The 21,290-nt window shown below is 45.3% G+C and overlaps 1 protein-coding gene across 1 annotated transcript in view; it reads left to right on the plus strand.

Annotated features, from left to right (window-relative positions):
• The window catches only part of dnajc13 (DnaJ heat shock protein family (Hsp40) member C13), a gene marked incomplete at its 5' end in the record, with an annotated part of 103,643 nt that overhangs the window by 6,318 nt on the left and 76,035 nt on the right, over window positions 1-21,290 (plus strand). Inside the window, 1 exon segment of the mRNA XM_080547697.1 lies at window positions 5,319-5,399. Within this exon segment, the coding sequence (XP_080403823.1) occupies window positions 5,319-5,399 (81 nt within the window).

The raw sequence follows: 21,290 nt of genomic DNA on the forward strand, positions 1-21,290 counted from the left end.
CACTCTCCACACACTAACCCTAACCCTAACCCTAACCCTAACCCTAACCCTAACACACTCTCCACACACTAACCCTAACCCTAACACACTCTCCACACACTAACCCTAACCTAACACACTCTCCACACACTAACCCTAACCCTAACACACTCTCCACACACTAACCCTAACCCTAACCCTAACCCAGCAGAGAGACAGAGGTTACTGCTCTACTCTACCCTAACCCTAACCTAACACACTCTCCACACACTAACTCTAACCTAACACACTCTCCACACACTAACCCTAACCCTAACCTAACACACTCTCCACACACTAACCCTAACCTAACACACTCTCCACACACTAACCCTAACCCTAACCTAACACACTCTCCACACACTAACCCTAACCTAACACACTCTCCACACACTAACCCTAACCCTAACCTAACACACTCTCCACACACTAACCCTAACCTAACACACTCTCCACACACTAACCCTAACCTAACACACTCTCCACACACTAACCCTAACCTAACACACTCTCCACACACTAACCCTAACCCTAACCTAACACACTCTCCACACACTCTCCACACACTAACCCTAACCTAACACACTCTCCACACACTAACCCTAACCTAACACACTCTCCACACACTAACCCTAACCTAACACACTCTCCACACACTAACCCTAACCTAACACACTCTCCACACACTAACCCTAACCCTAACCTAACACACTCTCCACACACTAACCCTAACCCTAACCTAACACACTCTCCACACACTAACCCTAACCTAACACACTCTCCACACACTAACCCTAACCCTAACCTAACACACTCTCCACACACTAACCCTAACCTAACACACTCTCCACACACTAACCCTAACCCTAACCTAACACACTCTCCACACACTAACCCTAACCCTAACCTAACACACTCTCCACACACTAACCCTAACCCAGCAGAGAGAGAGAGGTTACTGCTCTACTCTACTCTACCCTAACCCTAATACACTCTGCACACACAACCACACTCTCCACACACACACACACTCTCCACACACTCTCCACACACACACACACACTCTCCACACACTCTCCACACACACACACACACTCTCCACACACTCTCCACACACACACACACACACACTCTCCACACACACACACACACTCTCCTTTACACACACACACTCTCCTTTACACACACACTCTCCATACACACACACACACACACACACACACACACACACACACATACACTCCGCGCTAACACACACACATACTCCGCTAACACACTCTACACACACACACACACACACACACACACACACACACACACACTCACACACACACACACATACACTCCGCTAACACACACACTCCGCTAACACACTCTCCACACACACACACACACACACACACACACACACACACACACACACACACTCTGCTAACTGTGCTGTCGTCTCTCTGACTGTCCTTTTGTTTTCAGTCTGCAAGTTTGAACTGTTTGCAACATGACAGGAAACCTCTCAGTGTGGGTTAGGGTTAGAGACTGTCTCTCTGTATGGCACAGGGCCGTGGTTCCACTTTCAGAGGGATATGTCATATTGTGACGTTAGAATTATAAGGTTCTATCTCCATTTTTGTCAAAATTTAGTTTTTTACATAATCTGATCCATTAGGTGTTTATTAGTCAAAGGTTCCATCTCACAAAACATAATGGAATGTAAAAACTTTGACGCTCAATATCTCTGAACTGCCCTAAACGGAGATAGAACCTTATCATTCTAAACGGAGATAGAACCTTATCATTCTAAACGGAGATAGAACCTTATCATTCTAAACGGAGATAGAACCTTATCATTCTAAACTGGCCTAGACGGAGATAGAACCTTATCATTCTAAACTCACAATATACTGTATAGGCCTATATGTACTGTAGCTTCAAGTCTAAAGTTGAGTTTGTGGGTTTGGAGAGTAAAGGATTTATTTAGTTTCCAGAAGTGAAGGATTCTTGACCTGAATGTTGTTAGATGAATGTTGTTAGATATCAGTTAGATATCAGTTAGGCTTTCAAAAAAAAAAACTATTTACTTAACATGTCCGAAAAGGAGTGCAATGCAATATCGATACACTCAAATTATTTGACCCATCCAAAGGTTGCTTTTGTGTGTTGCTGTGGTGGAGACGTCCTCTGGCCCTCTCTCTAGTCCCTGTGTGACACAGAGGGCTAACCCTAGGGAGGGAGAGGGCACAGAGGGTTAACCCTAACCCTAACCCTAACCCTGAGACACAGAGGGTTAACCCTAACCCTAACCCTAGGAAGGGAGAGGGCACAGAGGGTTAACCCTAACCCTAACCCTAACCCTAGGGAGGGAGAGGGCACAGAGGGTTAACCCTAACCCTAACCCTAACCCTAGGGAGGGAGAGGGCACAGAGGGTTAACCCTTACCCTAACCCTAGGGAGGGAGAGGAGGCCTGGTCTGAGGAGAAAGCAGCAGGGAGTAGGCTATCACCTCTGTCTCACAGTGTCAATCTGACTCTGCTGTTGAACATGGTTTCTTTAGTGTGTGCGTGTGTGTGTGGAGAGTGTGTTAGCGGAGTGTGTGACGTGTGTATCTGTGTGAAGTGTGTATCTGTGTGAAGTGTGTATGCGGCAGTATTATTTTGGAGTGCGTGTGTGCGTGTGCGCGTGCGTGCGTGCGTGCGTATGACAGTAATGAAGGGTGAAGGTCAGGTACCTTTGTGACTAGAAGTGTGTATCTCATTAGAGCGTTAGCTGTCCTCCTCCCAGCTCGCATGACTCCTTCAGATGGAAACCCTCCTACTGACCCTGGGCCCTGACCTCTGACCCGTGCTCTGCTGTCTTCACATAACTCATTTCAGGGGCCTTAATTCTGTGCTTGATGCTATTTTGCTCAAATAAAAGTTGCCTTACATGTTTGGATTTGCTCTCTTTGCTGTGTTCCCCTGTGTTCCCCTGTGTTCTCCTGTGTTCCCCTGTGTTCCCCTGTGTTCTCCTGTGTTCTCCTGTGTTCTCCTGTGTTCCCCTGTGTTCTCCTGTGTTCCCCTGTGTTCCCCTGTGTTCTCCTGTGTTCTCCTGTGTTCTCCTGTGTTCCCCTGTGTTCTACTGTGTTCCCCTGTGTTCCCCTGTGTTCTCCTGTGTTCTCCTGTGTTCTCCTGTTCTCCTGTGTTCCCCTGTGTTCTCCTGTGTTCTCCTGTGTTCTCCTGTGTTCTCCTGTGTTCCCCTGTGTTCTCCTGTGTTCTCCTGTGTTCTCCTGTGTTCCCCTGTGTTCTCCTGTGTTCTCCTGTGTTCTGACCTGGTTCTCCTGTGTTCTCCTGTGTTCTCCTGTGTTCCCCTGTGTTCCCCTGTGTTCTCCTGTGTTCCCCTGTGTTCTCCTGTGTTCTCCTGTGTTCTCCTGTGTTCTCCTGTGTTCCCCTGTGTTCCCCTGTGTTCTCCTGTGTTCCCCTGTGTTCCCCTGTGTTCTCCTGTGTTCTCCTGTGTTCCCCTGTGTTCTCCTGTGTTCTCCTGTGTTCTCCTGTGTTCCCCTGTGTTCCCCTGTGTTCTCCTGTGTTCTCCTGTGTTCTCCTGTGTTCCCCTGTGTTCTCCTGTGTTCTCCTGTGTTCTCCTGTGTTCTCCTGTGTTCCCCTGTGTTCTCCTGTGTTCCCCTGTGTTCCCCTGTGTTCTCCTGTGTTCTCCTGTGTTCTCCTGTGTTCTCCTGTGTTCCCCTGTGTTCTCCTGTGTTCTCCTGTGTTCCCCTGTGTTCTCCTGTGTTCTCCTGTGTTCTCCTGTGTTCTCCTGTGTTCTCCTGTGTTCTCCTGTGTTCCCCTGTGTTCCCCTGTGTTCTCCTGTGTTCCCCTGTGTTCTACTGTGTTCTCCTGTGTTCCCCTGTGTTCTCCTGTGTTCTCCTGTGTTCCCCTGTGTTCTCCTGTGTTCTCCTGTGTTCCCCTGTGTTCTACTGTGTTCTCCTGTGTTCCCCTGTGTTCTCCTGTGTTCTCCTGTGTTCTCCTGTTCTCCTGTGTTCCCCTGTGTTCTCCTGTGTTCTCCTGTGTTCTCCTGTGTTCTCCTGTGTTCCCCTGTGTTCTCCTGTGTTCTCCTGTGTTCTCCTGTGTTCCCCTGTGTTCTCCTGTGTTCTCCTGTGTTCTGACCTGGTTCTCCTGTGTTCTCCTGTGTTCTCCTGTGTTCTCCTGTGTTCTCCTGTGTTCCCCTGTGTTCTCCTGTGTTCTCCTGTGTTCTCCTGTGTTCCCCTGTGTTCTCCTGTGTTCTGACCTGGTTCTCCTGTGTTCTCCTGTGTTCTCCTGTGTTCTCCTGTGTTCTCCTGTGTTCCCCTGTGTTCCCCTGTGTTCTCCTGTGTTCTCCTGTGTTCTCCTGTGTTCCCCTGTGTTCCCCTGTGTTCTCCTGTGTTCTCCTGTGTTCTCCTGTGTTCCCCTGTGTTCCCCTGTGTTCTCCTGTGTTCCCCTGTGTTCCCCTGTGTTCTCCTGTGTTCCCCTGTGTTCTCCTGTGTTCTCCTGTGTTCTCCTGTGTTCTCCTGTGTTCTCCTGTGTTCTCCTGTGTTCTCCTGTGTTCCCCTGTGTTCTCCTGTGTTCTCCTGTGTTCTCCTGTGTTCTCCTGTGTTCTCCTGTGTTCCCCTGTGTTCCCCTGTGTTCCCCTGTGTTCTCCTGTGTTCTCCTGTGTTCTCCTGTGTTCCCCTGTGTTCCCCTGTGTTCCCCTGTGTTCTCCTGTGTTCTCCTGTGTTCTCCTGTGTTCCCCTGTGTTCCCCTGTGTTCTCCTGTGTTCTCCTGTGTTCTCCTGTGTTCTCCTGTGTTCTCCTGTGTTCTCCTGTGTTCCCCTGTGTTCTCCTGTGTTCTCCTGTGTTCCCCTGTGTTCCCCTGTGTTCCCCTGTGTTCTCCTGTGTTCTCCTGTGTTCTCCTGTGTTCCCCTGTGTTCCCCTGTGTTCTCCTGTGTTCTCCTGTGTTCTCCTGTGTTCCCCTGTCTTCTCCTGTGTTCCCCTGTGTTCTCCTGTGTTCTCCTGTGTTCTCCTGTGTTCTCCTGTGTTCTCCTGTGTTCTCCTGTGTTCTGACCTGGTTCTCCTGTGTTCTCCTGTGTTCTGACCTGGTTCTCCTGTGTTCTCCTGTGTTCTCCTGTGTTCCCCTGTGTTCTCCTGTGTTCTGACCTGGTTCTCCTGTGTTCTCCTGTGTTCTGACCTGGTTCTCCTGTGTTCCCCTGTGTTCTGACCTGGTTCTCCTGTGTTCTCCTGTGTTCTCCTGTGTTCAGGCCTGGTTCTCCTGTGTTCTCCTGTGTTCTGACCTGGTTCTCCTGTGTTCTCCTGTGTTCAGGCCTTGCCAGAAGATGAACGTCGTCAAAGACAACAAAGACTTGGCCTGTTTCTACACCACCAAACATTCCTGGAGGGGGAAGTAAGACACCTTATGACCTTACCTTATAAGACACCTTATGACCTTACCTTATAAGACACCTTATGACCTTACCTTATAAGACACCTTATGACCTTACCTTATAAGACACCTTATGACCTTACCTTATAAGACACCTTATGACCTTACCTTATAAGACACCTTATGACCTTACCTTATAAGACACCTTATGACCTTACCTTATAAGACACTTATGACCTTACCTTATAAGACACCTTATGACCTTACCTTATAAGGCACCTTATGACCTTACCTTATAAGACACTTATGACCTTACCTTATAAGACACCTTATGACCTTACCTTATAAGACACCTTATGACCTTACCTTATAAGACACCTTATGACCTTACCTTATAAGACACCGTATGACCTTACCTTATAAGACACCGTATGACCTTACCTTATAAGACACCTTATGACCTTACCTTATAAGACACCTTATGACCTTACCTTATAAGACACTTATGACCTTACCTTATAAGACACCTTATGACCTTACCTTATAAGACACCTTATGACCTTACCTTATAAGACACCTTATGACCTTACCTTATAAGACACCTTATGACCTTACCTTATAAGACACCTTATGACCTTACCTTATAAGACACCTTATGACCTTACCTTATAAGACACTTATGACCTTACCTTATAAGACACCTTATGACCTTACCTTATAAGACACCTTATGACCTTACCTTATAAGACAGGTAGGTAGACACACTGGTGGGGGGAGGTAGGGGGGGAGGTAGGGGGGAGGTAGGGGGGAGGTAGGGGGGAGGTAGGTAGTAGACACACTGGTGGGGGGGGGTAGGGGGGGAGGTAGGGGGGAGGTAGGGGGGGAGGTAGGGGGGAGGTAGGGGGGGAGGTAGGGGGGAGGTAGGGGGGGAGGTAGGTAGTAGACACACTGGTGGGGGGAGGTAGGGGGGAGGTAGGGGGGGAGGTAGGGGGGAGGTAGGGGGGGAGGTAGGGGGGAGGTAGGGGGGGAGGTAGGTAGTAGACACACTGGTGGGGGGAGGTAGGGGGGAGGTAGGGGGGGAGGTAGGGGGGGAGGTAGGGGGGGAGGTAGGGGGGAGGTAGGGGGGGAGGTAGGGGGGAGGTAGGGGGGGAGGTAGGTGGGGAGGTAGGGGGGGAGGTAGGGGGGAGGTAGGTGGGGAGGTAGGGGGGGAGGTAGGGGGGGAGGTAGGGGTAAGGTAGGGGGGAGGTAGGGGGGAGGTAGAGAGGAGGTAGGGAGGTAGGGAGGTAGGGAGGTAGGGAGGAGGTAGGGAGGTAGGATGATAGGATGGTAGGGGGGAGGGAGGTACCACAGATGGTTTCATCAGCAGAGCTCAAGGGAAGCCCAGAAATGTCTGAGTCAGTGCTTCCATTGTGTTTCCTTAGATCTGAGTAAGTCACATGATAACCCTAAGTCCCATTTCTGCTAGAATGTTTTTCCATGTTGGTAATTGTTTTACTGAGTAAGTCCATGTGCATATAGTCCTGACATCACACCACACAGGGTTAACCCTAACCCACACTGACATCACACCACACAGCTCCTAGGATACGCTTGTATGGTAAACGCATTTAACTAGATAATTCATCTGAGCTGCATTCAAAACAGATACAATATCCTGTCAGCTGTAAGGGATGTCCTCTACCCCTAACCATCTCCCCTAACCCTGCCACCCCCCTCCCCCCCTGATAGGCATACAACCTCCCCTACCCCTAGCCATCTCCCCTAACCCTGCCACCCCCCTCCTCCCCCCCTGGACATGCATACAACCTCCCCTACCCCTAACCATCTCCCCTAACCCTGCCACCCCCCTCCCCCCCTGACAGGCATACAACCTCCCCTACCCCTAACCATCTCCCCTAACCCTGCCACCCCCTCCCCCCCTGACATGCATACAACCTCCCCTACCCCTAACCATCTCCCCTAACCCCGCCACCCCCTCCCTCCCCCCCTGGACATGCATACAACCTCCCCTACCCCTAACCATCTCCCCTAACCCTGCCACCCCTCCACCTGGACATGCATACAACCTCCCCTACCACTAACCATCTCCCCTAACCCTGCCACCACCCCTCCCCCCCTGGACATGCATACAACCTCCTCTACCCCTAACCATCTCCCCTAACCCTGCCACCCCCCCTCCCCCCCTGGACATGCATACAACCTACCCTACCCCTAACCATCTCCCCTAACCCTGCCACCCCCCTCCCCCCCTGGACATGCATACAACCTACCCTACCCCTAACCATCTCCCCTGTCCTTACCACCCCCCTCCCTCCCCGTTTGTTAACTCTGTGTTCCATGTGCCCATGTTATCTGTTGTTGTTGTTTCTGTGTTTTCCGTTTCTCCCATATTGTCAGCGTCTTTGAGCCTCGGAAAAGCGCTATATAAATATAATGAATTATTATTATTATTAGAACAAAACCCAACCTTAACCCAACCCTAACCCAACCCTAACCCAACCTTAACCCAACCCTAACCCAGCCCTAACCCAACCTTAACACAACCCTAACACAACCTTAACCCAACCTTAACCCAACCCAACCTTAACCCAACCTTAACCCTAACCCAACCTTAACTCCAGTTTCTCTGTTAGGCCTCAGTAGACTCAGACGTTCATGCAGCTCTACCTGAGACTCAGTGGACACAAGATCACATTACCTCCTCCTAACCCTCCCTCCTTCCTAAGAGCTTTGTCCCATTAGGGCCTCCATTGACCGAGGTAACTTTAGCAGCCTTATAGAGCATTAGAGCATTAGAGCATTAGAGCATTAGCCTCACTGAAGGATTCATCAATGGCCCCTCAGGGACCTCCTGTGTGTAGATGTGTGTGGAGGGGATCACAGAGACAGACAGCTATAGAGACAGACAGACAGCTATAGAGACAGACAGCTACAGAGACAGACAGGCAGGTACAGAGACAGACAGACAGCTACAGAGACAGACAGACAGGTACAGAGACAGACAGACAGCTACAGGGACAGACAGGCAGGTACAGAGACAGACAGCTACAGGGACAGACAGCTACAGGGACAGACAGACAGCTACAGGGACAGACAGACAGCTACAGGGACAGACAGCTACAGGAACAGACAGACAGCTACAGGGACAGACAGACAGCTACAGGGACAGACAGACGGCTACAGGGACAGACAGACAGCTACAGAGACAGACAGACAGGGACGTGTGTGTTGGTGTGTGTGGAGTGGACAGACAGACAGCCAGGTACAGAGACAGACAGACAGCCAGCCAGTCAGTCAACCAGCCAGTCAGTCAGTCAGCCAGGGACGTGTGTGTTGGTGTGTGTGGACAGACAGACAGCCAGCCAGCCAGCCAGCCAGGGACGTGTGTGTTGGTGTGTGTGGACAGACAGACAGACAGACAGACAGCCAGCCAGCCAGGGACGTGTGTGTTGGTGTGTGTGGAGTGTTTGTCAGCAGTAGCCTGGTGTTACTAGACGAGAGGCTGGGTACAGTAGGCTGTAGGGTGTAGGTGTGTAGGTGTGTAGGTGTGTAGGTGTACAGGTGTGTAGGTGTGTAGGTGTGAAGGTGTGTAGGTGTGTAGGTGTACAGGTGTAGGTGTGTAGGTGTGTAGGTGTGTAGGTGTGTAGGCGTGTAGGTGAAGGTGTGTAGGTGTACAGGTGTACAGGTGTACAGGTGTGTAGGTGTGTAGGTGTGTAGGTGTGTAGGTGTGAAGGTGTGTAGGTGTGTAGGTGTGTAGTAGGGATGCTCCGATTTATCGGCCACCGATTTAAATCGGCCGATTTCACTCCAAATGACTCGATCGGTGATCGGCAAAAATGGCCGATCGCAAAAACCGATCTTCTTTCTTTTTTTTTTTTTTTTTTTTTTTTCCTGGAGAAGACAGATAACTGAACAGAAAACATAGGAGGACGTAACAGTATGTAAACCATGAAGGCCACGTTTATGATGTCTTTTATACAGCCATATCGACTGACTTGGGCTTCAGGCCCTAACTGGGTGATAGGCCAGACCTTTACTATGCCATAAAAATGGGTCTGCGTTTGCTTGGTGCCTAATGGATCAAAACTTTTGTCTAAAAAGCAAAAAATATGTAGGCTATCCAGTCAGTAGGCCTACAGTTATGTATTTAAACAAAAAATCGGTATCGGTATCGGTTGATCTTGAGGAAAAAAATCGGTGATCGGTATCGGCCCCAAAAATCCAGATCGGAGCATCCCTAGTGTGTAGGTGTGTAGGTGTGTAGGTGAAGGTGTGTAGGTGTGTAGGTGTGTAGGTGAAGGTGTGTAGGTGTGTAGGTGTGTAGGTGTACAGGTGAAGGTGTGTAGGTGTGTAGGTGTAGGTGTGTAGGTGTACAGGTGTGTAGGTGTAGGTGTGTAGGTGTACAGGTGTGTAGGTGTGTAGGTGTGTAGGGGTGTAGGTGTGTAGGTGTGTAGGTGTACAGGTGTGTAGGTGTGTAGGTGTGTAGGTGTGTAGGTGTGTAGGTGTGTAGGTGTACAGGTGTGTAGGTGTGTAGGTGTACAGGTGTGTAGGTGTACAGGTGTGTAGGTGTGTAGGTGTGTAGGTGTACAGGTGTGTAGGTGTGTAGGTGTGTAGGTGTGTAGGTGTGTAGGTGTACAGGTGTGTAGGTGTGTAGGTGTGTAGGTGTGTAGGTGTGTAGGTGTGTAGGTGTGTAGGTGTGTAGGTGTGTAGGTGTGTAGGTGTACAGGTGTGTAGGTGTGTAGGTGTGTAGGTGTGTAGGTGTGTAGGTGTGTAGGTGTGTAGGTGTGTAGGTGTGTAGGGGTGTAGGTGTGTAGGTGTGTAGGTGTGTAGGTGTACAGGTGTGTAGGTGTGTAGGTGTGTAGGTGTGTAGGTGTACAGGTGAAGGTGTGTAGGTGTGTAGGTGTACAGGTGAAGGTGTGTAGGTGTGTAGGTGTGTAGGTGTGTAGGTGTGTAGGTGTGTAGGTGTGTAGGTGTACAGGTGTGTAGGTGTGTAGGTGTGTAGGTGTACAGGTGTGTAGGTGTGTAGGTGTGTAGGTGTGTAGGTGTGTAGGTGTACAGGTGTGTAGGTGTGTAGGTGTGTAGGTGTGTAGGTGTGTAGGTGTGTAGGTGTACAGGTGTGCAGGTGTGTAGGTGTGTAGGTGTGTAGGTGTACAGGTGTGTAGTAGGGATGGACGGTTTCCAATTATTGAAACCGAAAAACCGTCAGAGAGTAAAACCGCGGTTTTCCGGTTAACCGAAAAATACAGTAAAAAAAAAAAAAAAAAAAAAAAAAAGTGCACATTTTTTTTTTTTAAAAAGAGCGCCAATTTCAAATAATTGAGCCCTACTGCTACAATACACTCATGTTGAACACCATTAAAACACCGTAAGCACAGTCGCAACACATTTAGGCTACTTAGTTTCACAAATATAAGTGGAAAGGCAGACTTTTGTAAGCTACACCATACATGAAAACACATGAACACTTAACACACCAGCTCCGCTGATCCATGGTGCACGCCTGCACGGAAGATCATCTCTTGGAACAGCGTCTTCATTGAATGAACTGCTTTCTCAATATCTTGGTTCTTAGACAAAGTTTCAGCTGCTGCTCAATGTATTTAAATATTTGAATACTGCTCAATAATCACTGAAATATTAGACTTAGAATTATGCAGTGAACATACTTAAAGCTTTTCATAAAAACCACATGCGCGAGACTGACTCGTCCTGAACTGTCGTAAGTCAATCAACAAAGAATGCCCCATCAAAATAAAAGTGCCCATGGTAGAGCTGTCAAAATAGAGCTTTCAAAATAAATGTACTAATACAGATAGAGATAAATACAGAACTACCTTTGCGTCACTAAGTGACCGCGTATCTTCTTAGACATGCGTTCTGTCATCACTTTCAGTAGCGCCTTCACACACAGTGGCGCTGTGCACAAACACTCTTGATCCGTATAGCTCTTGTTTTATTATATTGTGGTTTAGTAAATACTGCACTTGGAGTTACATTCAATGCATGATTTGTGCTATAGAACATAAATAAAGTTTGATTGATTGATTGATATCAAATCAAATCACATTTTATTTCTATAGCGCATTTCTCACAAAAGTGACCCAATGCGCTTTACAGAGAGCAGCGAAAATGATCTTATTAAATGTAAGCGAGTAATTGTAAAAAACCTTTCCTATCTACCAATAACTGAAGGCAACTATCTTTCCCATAGAGTGATTCGTTACCCTTAAATATAATCCCAATTAGATATTAATCCTCAGTTATTCTTCACAACTGACCAAACCTCTCACTCATTGCGCGGCAGATTCAGACTATATCATTGTTATTTTCACACACGACAAACATGTGACATGTTCCAGTTTTATTCTTATTCTATTTTATTCTTCCAAAAAAAAAAAAAAAAAAAAAAAAAAAAAAAAACGGTTTCAGACGGTTCTATTTTTATAAACCCCGGTTTTCGGTTTAACCGAAAAACCGTCCATCCCTAGTGTGTAGGTGTGTAGGTGTGTAGGTGTGTAGGTGTGTAGGTGTGTAGGTGTACAGGTGTAGGTGTGTAGGTGTGTAGGTGTAGGTGTGTAGGTGTGTAGGTGTGTAGGTGTACAGGTGTACAGGTGTGTAGGTGTGTAGGTGTGTAGGGGTGTAGGGGTGTAGGTGTGTAGGTGTGTAGGTGTGTAGGTGTGTAGGTGTAGGTGTGTAGGTGTGTAGGTGTGTATGTGTACAGGTGTAGGTGTGGAGGTGTGTAGGTGTGTAGGTGTGTAGGTGTGTAGGTGGAGGTGTGTAGGTGTAGGTGTACAGGTGTACAGGTGTGTAGGTGTGTAGGTGTGTAGGTGTACAGGTGTAGGTGTGTAGGTGTAGGTGTGTAGGTGTGTAGGTGTACAGGTGTGTAGGTGTGTAGGTGTGTAGGTGTGTAGGTGTACAGGTGTAGGTGTGTAGGTGTACAGGTGTGTAGGTGTGTAGGTGTGTAGGTGTGTAGGTGTACAGGTGTGTAGGTGTGTAGGTGTAGGTGTGTAGGTGTGTAGGTGTGTAGGTGTGTAGGTGTAGGTGTGTAGGTGTACAGGTGTGTAGGTGTGTAGGTGTGTAGGTGTGTAGGTGTACAGGTGTGTAGGTGTGTAGGTGTGTAGGTGTGTAGGTGTGTAGGTGTGTAGGTGTGTAGGTGTGTAGGTGTAGGTGTACAGATGTACAGGTGTATAGGTGTGTATGTGTGTAGGTGTGTAGGTGTAGGTGTGTAGGTGTGTAGGTGTGTATTAGGGGTGTAACGGATCACCTAACTCACGGATCGGATCGTGTCACGGTTTTTGAGTCATGGATCGGATCATTTTTCGGATCAACACAAAACATTTTTGTTTTTATAAAAACTGCTTTTTCCTTGAATTCTGTAAAAACACCACTTTTACTATGTGACAAAAACCAACAACATTCAAGATGTCAAAACTGGTAATATATATATATATATATATATATAATATATATTCTACACTCAAACATTACATAATTATACTGAAATACACTCAATTTAAATGATAGGAGAGAGGGAGGAGGCGCCTGGTTGCAGCAGTGAATCACTGGGCTCTTTAAAGCAGATGAATAAACATGTGTTATGCCACTTTTAACTAAATAATAAAGTGAACCCTTATTTTGAACATGGTATGAAAAAAATGCCTACATTATCAGAAGTTGTCGAGCTACCTTTTTCGTGCCTCCCGTCATAGTTGACAGAGAAGCCAAAGTGCTCCCATACATGGGATTTAAATGACGAGGGAGGCATTTTGAGTTCTTCTCCGCCGAACAACGTAACTAGCACTCGCCATGATACACTTGGGCCGCGTTCGTAAATTCGCTTTGAGAGCGCCGGAGCGCACACTGGGTCCGACGTCATAAAGGGACCAAGTAATTTGATTGGACAAGAGGCGTTCCTTGAACGCTGATCAGATTCCAGAGCGGATTTACGAACGCAGCCTTGTTGTTGTGGATTCCCAGCTTCACGTGTAGTGAGCAAACAACAGATTATTTTTCTTTCGCATTATCAACCTCTCATTGCGCTTTAGAGTAAAACAAAGCCCGCAACTGTCGCGTCTATCTTTTCATGGCAACTCTACATTGTGATTTACAAGAGATATTAACTAATATTAAGTAATATTATTACTTGTTAACATTTTGCAATTGATCCGCGGTACACATGTGTGCCGAACCGTGGAGGGCGATCCGTACGGATCACGGATGATCCGTGATCCGTTACAGCCCTAGTGTGTAGGTGTGTAGGTGTGTAGGTGTGTAGGTGTAGGTGTAGGTGTGTAGGTGTGTAGGTGTGTAGGTGTAGGTGTGTAGGTGTGTAGGTGTACAGGTGGAGGTGTGTAGGTGTGTAGGTGTGTAGGTGTGTAGGTGTAGGTGTGTAGATGTGTAGGTGTAGGTGTGTAGGTGTGTAGGTGTGTAGGTGTGTAGGTGTGTAGGTGTACAGGTGGAGGTGTGTAGGTGTACAGGTGTGTAGGTGTGTAGGTGGTCTGGTAGGTGTGTAGGTGTGTAGGTGTAGGTGTGTAGGTGTGTAGGTGTGTAGGTGTACAGGTGTACAGGTGTGTAGGTGTGTAGGTGTACAGGTGGAGGTGTGTAGGTGTGCCTGGTGTTTCGAGACTGCATGATGAACTTTATCTAGGAGTCAACAGTCACCTGACCTGACTCAGAACAGAACAGGGGGTAAAGTCTCAACAAAGTCTCTCGTACTTTTTTAATAAGCATGTTTTTTTCCACTGTAGTTATCTATTGATGGAAAATATGCTTGGCCTTGAAATTCATGTCTTGGTCTTGGTCAGTGTTTCCACTTGAACGATTGTTGTGGACGTCCTTTTTTTCGTGACAGGTCGTGACAGGCGACCTACCCCTACCCCTAACCCTTACTGAACAGAACATCATCTTCACCTGTTCACTTCCAGAGGCAGATTGTCTGAGGGCTCAGATGAGGGCAGTGGAGGATATAGCCTAGGTACCAAACAGCCAAATAGAGAAATGTACAGTATCCCCCACTCTCCATTGTTAATGCATAAATATGATAGATTAAATATCTAGTGGCTAACACACTACAGATCGTGTGTTAAGAGTGAAGCACATCGCTCCCAAGCTAAACTCAGATGTGTGAACTCACGCTAAGCCCCGTATACCAGACAATAACATATTTCACGGGTTGTTCAATTGGGACAGCTTCCGATATGCTAACCGTTCTGTGGTCACGCTAACACGAACACTCTGGACTCATTAGCCAATGAAGCTGAACGAATGAAGCAACAGATTTAGTAGAGGGTTAGGGTTAGCGTTAGCGTTAGGGTTAGAGAAACTGACTCAACAGGAAGGAAGGGGTAGGCCAGGGTGGCAACCACTCAGTCTGCTACTCTACTCTAGAGGGAGGTGGGGAGGGAGGGAGGGAGGCAGGGGGGGAGGCAGGGGGGGAGGCAGGGAGGGAGGGAGGGACAGAGGCAGGGAGGGAGGGAGGGAGGCAGGGAGGGAGGGAGGGAGGGAGGCAGGGAGGGAGGGAGGGAGGCAGGGAGGGAGGGGAGAGAGGGAGGCGAGGGAGGGAGGCAGGGAGGGAGGGAGGTGGGGAGGGACGGAGGGCGCTGTTGTCTTGAATACACACAGGATGTGACGGGGTTGAAATCTAAGGTCTCTGACTGCATCTCTGTAATAGACCACCATGGTAACCATGGTAACACAGCGATGTAATAGACCACCATGGTAACACAGTGATGTAATAGACCACCATGGTAACCATGGTAACACAGTGATGTAATAGACCACCATGGTAACACAGTGATGTAATAGACCACCATGGTAACACAGTGATGTAATAGACCACCATGGTAACCATGGTAACACAGTGATGTAATAGACCACCATGGTAACACAGTGATGTAATAGACCACCATGGTAACACAGTGATGTAATAGACCACCATGGTAACACAGTGATGTAATAGACCACCATGGTAACACAGTGATGTAATAGACCACCATGGTAACCATGGTAACACAGTGATGTAATAGACCACCATGGTAACACAGTGATGTAATAGACCACCATGGTAACACAGTGATGTAATAGACCACCATGGTAACACAGTGATGTAATAGACCACCATGGTAACACAGTGATGTAATAGACCACCATGGTAACACAGTGATGTAATAGACCACCATGGTAACACAGTGATGTAATAGACCACCATGGTAACCATGGTAACACAGTGATGTAATAGACCACCATGGTAACACAGTGATGTAATAGACCACCATGGTAACACAGTGATGTAATAGACCAGCATTCATTTCTCTTTCCATCTTTTCCTCCATCCCTTATGCAAGCACAACATTCCCTCTCATCTGACCCTGAGGCAACTCTCCTCTCTTTCTACCACTCCCTCCCTCCCTCCCTCCCTCCCTCCCTCCCTGCCTCCCTCCCTGCCTCCCCCCCTGCCTCCCTCCCTCTCTCCCTCCCTCCCAGTCCTTCTCTTCACATCTCTCTCTCTCCTGAGTCCAGTGCCCCTCTCAGGGCAGTTCTCAGGGAAGTTCTCAGGGCAGTTCTCAGGGCAGTTCTCAGGGCAGTTCTCAGGGCAGTTCTCAGGGCAGTTCTTAGGGCAGTTCTTAAGGCAGTTCTCAGGGCAGTTCTTAGGGCCTCTGCATGGAGCCTTTGACCTTGCTGCTCAGTGGCTGGCTGGGCCGGTCTCAGTCACACGCCTGGTTAATTATTCATCTATCCTGATTGGTCAGAGGTGAGGTCATGCAGTTGAGATAATGATTAGCCAGAGTCATTTCTCCGTTCTTCTATGACCTCAGAGAGCGCCTGACATCATAAAGGACAGCTGTCAGGTTTATGACATCATAAAGGACAGCTGTCAGGTTTATGACATCATAAAGGACAGCTGTCAGGTTTCAAAGGGAGTGATATAACTTGCAGACATTCAGTGCTAAAAAATAAATAAATAATTTAGTTATTATTTAATTTAAAATAGTAGGTTAGCCACTAGATATTTTTTTCAACAATATATTTATTGAGTTTTTTGAAAAAGATAAAACAAATCTTGAAAATAAATAATTAGTAATAATGATATATGTATATACTGTACATACAAGCAGATAACTCACCAGAATTGCCATACACATGTAGGCCTATATATAGTATGTACATTGATGGAGAGGCAATCATATAACTGAGCTCATATATACACATACAAAATAAAAGGGAGAGAAAAAATAAAATAAAGGTAATAATAAAAACATGAAACTGTAAAAAAAATAAAAATAAAATATAGTTATATATATAATAAAGAAAAGGGTACATTGCAACAGATACATTAATTATATCCAACTCCTACTCTACTCCTGGTCAATTCACACACCTGTTCAAATGGTTTATTGCAGAGTTTACATTTGTTCACGCCCAGGTTCGTCCATCCAGTGTGATAAGTCCTTGTCCTCCAGATATTTTATGAATGGGCCCCAAATACTTTGGAATCTTTCCTGCCTGTCTTTGAGTGTGTATGAAATTTTCTCTAATGGTAGACACCGAGACATCTCCCTAAACCATTGCACAATACTTGGTTTACCTGTGCTTTTCCACGTTAGTGCTATTGATCTTTTGGCCTGTAAAATACACATATCCATAAAGATCTGTTCACTGCATTTCATCCTGTGTCCCTCTGGATAAATGCCAAGAATAAACAGCTTAGGCTCAACAGTAATTTTAATTGACAGAATGTCCTGTATTATTATTCCAATTTCTTCCCAGAATTCTTGAATTCTTGGACATTCCCATATACAATGAAAGAATGTACCCTTGTCCTCTCTACACCTGTTACATAAGTCTGGAATGTTGGGGTTAAATTTATTGAGTTTTTCTGGTGTTATATATACTCTCATTATCCAATTGTACTGTAGAAGCTTTAAACGAGTGTTAGCAGTCTGGGTTTGAGCTCTTTTGCATGCCTTGTTCCATTTTTCCACTGATATATCCTCTTGAAGGTCACTCCTCCATGCTTTCAATTTGGGTTCTGAAGATTCTAGTGATCTAGCAATCAACAAATCATATACATCCGATATACAAAGGATTTTTAATTAAAACTTTCTCCAATGAGGATAGAGCGGGTATGGCCAGGGAGTGATTTTGATTAGAATAAATAAAGTTCCTGAGCTGTAAGTACTTAAAGAAATGCTTGCGAGGGATAGAATGTTTGTTTACTAGAATTTCAAATGATTCCATATGCTCATCCTTTGAGTCGAATATGTCATTAATTTGTGTTATTCCTTTGTCAGCCCATAATTTAAAGCCCCCGTCTGCCCTACCTGGCACAAAGTAATTATTGCCCCAAATGGGACTATAGCGAGAGAGAACAGGTGTTTCCGACAAGTATTTTTGTACCTCGTACCATACAGAAATCATGTTTCTCAATATAAGGTTCGATGTTTTCCTTTTAAGGTTTTTCGGATTATCAGAGTATATATATGTCGGCAGTTGGAGCCCTATAGAGTTACACTCAATGTCTTTCCATGCTGGTGAAAGTAGTCCTTCTGTCGAGTAGTAAAACCTCATAGTTCTGATTTGAGTTGCCCAGTAATACCACAACATGTTTGGGCATTGTAGGCCACCTCTGTCATAAGGTAAATACAGAAGAGACAGGCGAAGTCTGGGGCGTCTATTTTTCCATATAAAGTTCGTGAATAATGTCCTTAGTCTAGGAAATAAGTTTGGGGGAGGCGGCAAGGGGATGTTTTGAAAGAGATATAATAGCTTTGGGAGAGTGTTCATTTTCAATATATTAATTCTGCCTATCTGGGAAATAGGAAGAGATGACCATCTATCAATTGATTCGCAAATAGAATTTACAACAGGGCTATAATTAGTCTGTACCACTTCTTCTAACCTGTGAGTAATTTGTATTCCTAAATATGTAAAGCTGTCAACTGACTTAAAGTGACCAATATAATTGGGTGGGTTCTCTCTCTCATTCGAATTAAGCAGTAATATGGCAGATTTATGGCTATTAACTTTGTACCCAGAAATATTGCCGAATCTTTTAATGAGGTCCATAAGAGCCGGGATCGATTCTCCCAGATTTTTAAGGAACAGGATTACGTCATCCGCATAGAGAGCTATGCGATGTTCAAGTTGACCTATAGGTATGCCTGATATTGATGTGTGATTTCGTATTGCAATTGCTAAGGGCTCAATTGCCATCGTAAATATGAGAGGGCTCAATGGACACCCCTGTCTGCATCCCCTGTTGATTTTAATTGGCATAGATATATTGTTGTTAGTAATTATTTCTGCATATGGTTCTTTATATAATAATTTCACCCATTTACAAAAGTTTTCTCCCAGCCCAAATCGTTCGAGAAGCTCAAACAGGTATGCCCATTCCACCCTGTCAAATGCTTTCTCAGCATCCAATGACAGGAAAGCTGTATCTGGTAACTCTCTTTGGGAATGTAAGATATTTAAAACCCTTCTTACGTTATGAAATCCCTGACGACCCACAATGAACCCATTTTGGTCTCCCTTTATGATATCTGGTAGAATAATCTCTAATCTTTTTGCTAGAATTTTGCAGAGTACTTTTAAATCTGAGTTGAGGAGGCTGATTGGCCTCATGTTTTCGCATTTATCATTTGATTTTCCAGGTTTAGGAAGGAGAGTAATCAAAGCCCCTCTCAAGGAGGGAGGGAGGATCCCTTCCCGAAATGATTCATTAAACATCTCAAGAAGAGGTTTCCTTAATTTAGATTCAAATTTCTTATACAAATCGATGGGTAGGCCGTCTGGTCCTGCCACCTTCCCAGATTTCATGCTCTTTATTGCCATAGTGATGTCTTCTAAGGATAAGTCGTCACCCAGTTCCATCCTTTCTTCCTCTGATATACTAGGGATATCAATATTATTTAGGAATAGCTTTTGGTCTGGTAATTCTGGAGCTCTTTCGGAACTATATAGTTTTCCATAATATTCTCTAAATGCCTCATTAATTTTAATAGGATCTATAATAGAGTCATCATTATGAGTCTTGAGGTTGGTAATAGCTCTTTCGGTTTGAAGTTGTTTTAAGCGCCATGCCAAGATTTTTCCTGATTTTTCCCCTTGGTCAAATATAGTTTGTTTAAGTTTTAAGAGATTATCTGTAGCTTTTGCAGTTGACATTTCATTATACTGTGTTCTCAACAATAACAATTCCTGGTGAGTTTTTGGATCGGGATTTTGATAATAATTTCTCTCCAAAACTTTGATTTTTGACTCTAACAATGTAAATTTTTGTTTAGCTCTTTTAGATTTAGAACTTGTAAAACTAATAATCTGGCCCCTAATGTAAGCTTTAAAAGCTTCCCATCTGGTGCTTGCAGAAGTCTCATCTGTGTTGATTATGAAAAATACATCAATTTGTACCTCAAGGAAAGAGATTAGATCTGGGTCCCGTAGCCAACTTTGCTGCAATCTCCATTTTGGTGGATCCTTTTTCAAGCCTGGGTCTACATAACACAAATTATTTGGGGCATGATCTGATATCAGAATACTGTCATAATTACATTCCTTGATTCTAGACACCAGGCCTGCAGAAATTAAGAAATAATCAATTCGGGAGTATGTTTTATGTGTACTGGAAAAACACGAATAGAATAATACCTCAGGGTTTCTGTCTCTCCATATATCTCTAAGATTTAATGTCTTGATAAACTGATGTATAATTCCTCTGCTTTTATTATGGGACTTATCAATATGTGTTAACCTATCTTTAGAGGGATCTAGTGTACAGTTGAAATCTCCTGCTATTATATATTGACCTTTGAGGGTTGATAGAGTGAAAAACAAATTACTGAAAAATTCAGGGTCATCATTATTTGGCGCATAAATGTTGACCAGGTTGAGAAGTTCTGTCAGAAGCATGCCTTGAATTATTAGGTATCTACCTGCCGTATCAGCAATTATCTTTGTGACATTAAGAGGAATAGATTTATGTACAAGAGTCATGACCCCTCTTGCTTGAGTGTTAAAGGGCGCTGAGAATACCTTACCCTGCCACCTCCTCCTAATCCCAATGTCTTTGTCTTTTGAAAGATGTGTTTCTTGAAGAAAAATTATTTGGGAATTAATACTTTTTAATCTCCCCATCACCTGCTTTACCTTTTTTATTTTTTGTAGCCCTCTGCAGTTCCAGGATGTGAACTTGATGTCTAATTTACCAGTCATAGATAGCAATACATTTGTAAATTCCTTGTATCATTGTGCAATAATGTAAAGAAGAAAAAAAAAGAGGTCAAAAGAGAAAAACGAAGAAAAACAAACAAACAAACTGGGTCTCTCAACAAACTAACCGAGACCCCCCCAATGCTCCAGAACTGAGCATTCCCCCCACCCACCTGTTCACTCCCGTAACGCTGAAAACTACTCCACACCGAGTGAGGAGTAGTGAGGCTGAACTGATTAATCTCCTTATAAAGAGTAACCTTCTCCCTCCACTAAATGTGAAATAAAAACCTAATTAACAAAGTTGGTATATTGGTCAACCACCACTAAATGTTAAGTATAGAAGCCCATTGTGAATTGTATATTATAATAACTAAAGAATGTGGATCAGCAGTTGACACCCTGAAAATAACTGAGCCCAAACTGAGTTTGAGCGGCATGTTATGGGGTGTTGCTGTTATAGTACATACACATACACACACACACACACACACACACACACACACACACACACACACACACACACATACACAGTGCTTAACATGCCCTATTGTGAAAGTTTCCTGGCCCCCTGGTTGAATTTAGTAACCAAAATAAAAAGTAGAAGAATACATTGGCATATAATGTATTATATAATTGACATTATGTATTATGTATTTTATCATTTAGATTCACCACTTCAATAACGATATGTTGCCAATC

Source organism: Nansenia antarctica, assembly GCF_963989245.1.
Source record: "Nansenia antarctica genome assembly, chromosome: 17".
NCBI classification, from domain to species: Eukaryota; Metazoa; Chordata; class Actinopteri; order Argentiniformes; family Microstomatidae; genus Nansenia; species Nansenia antarctica.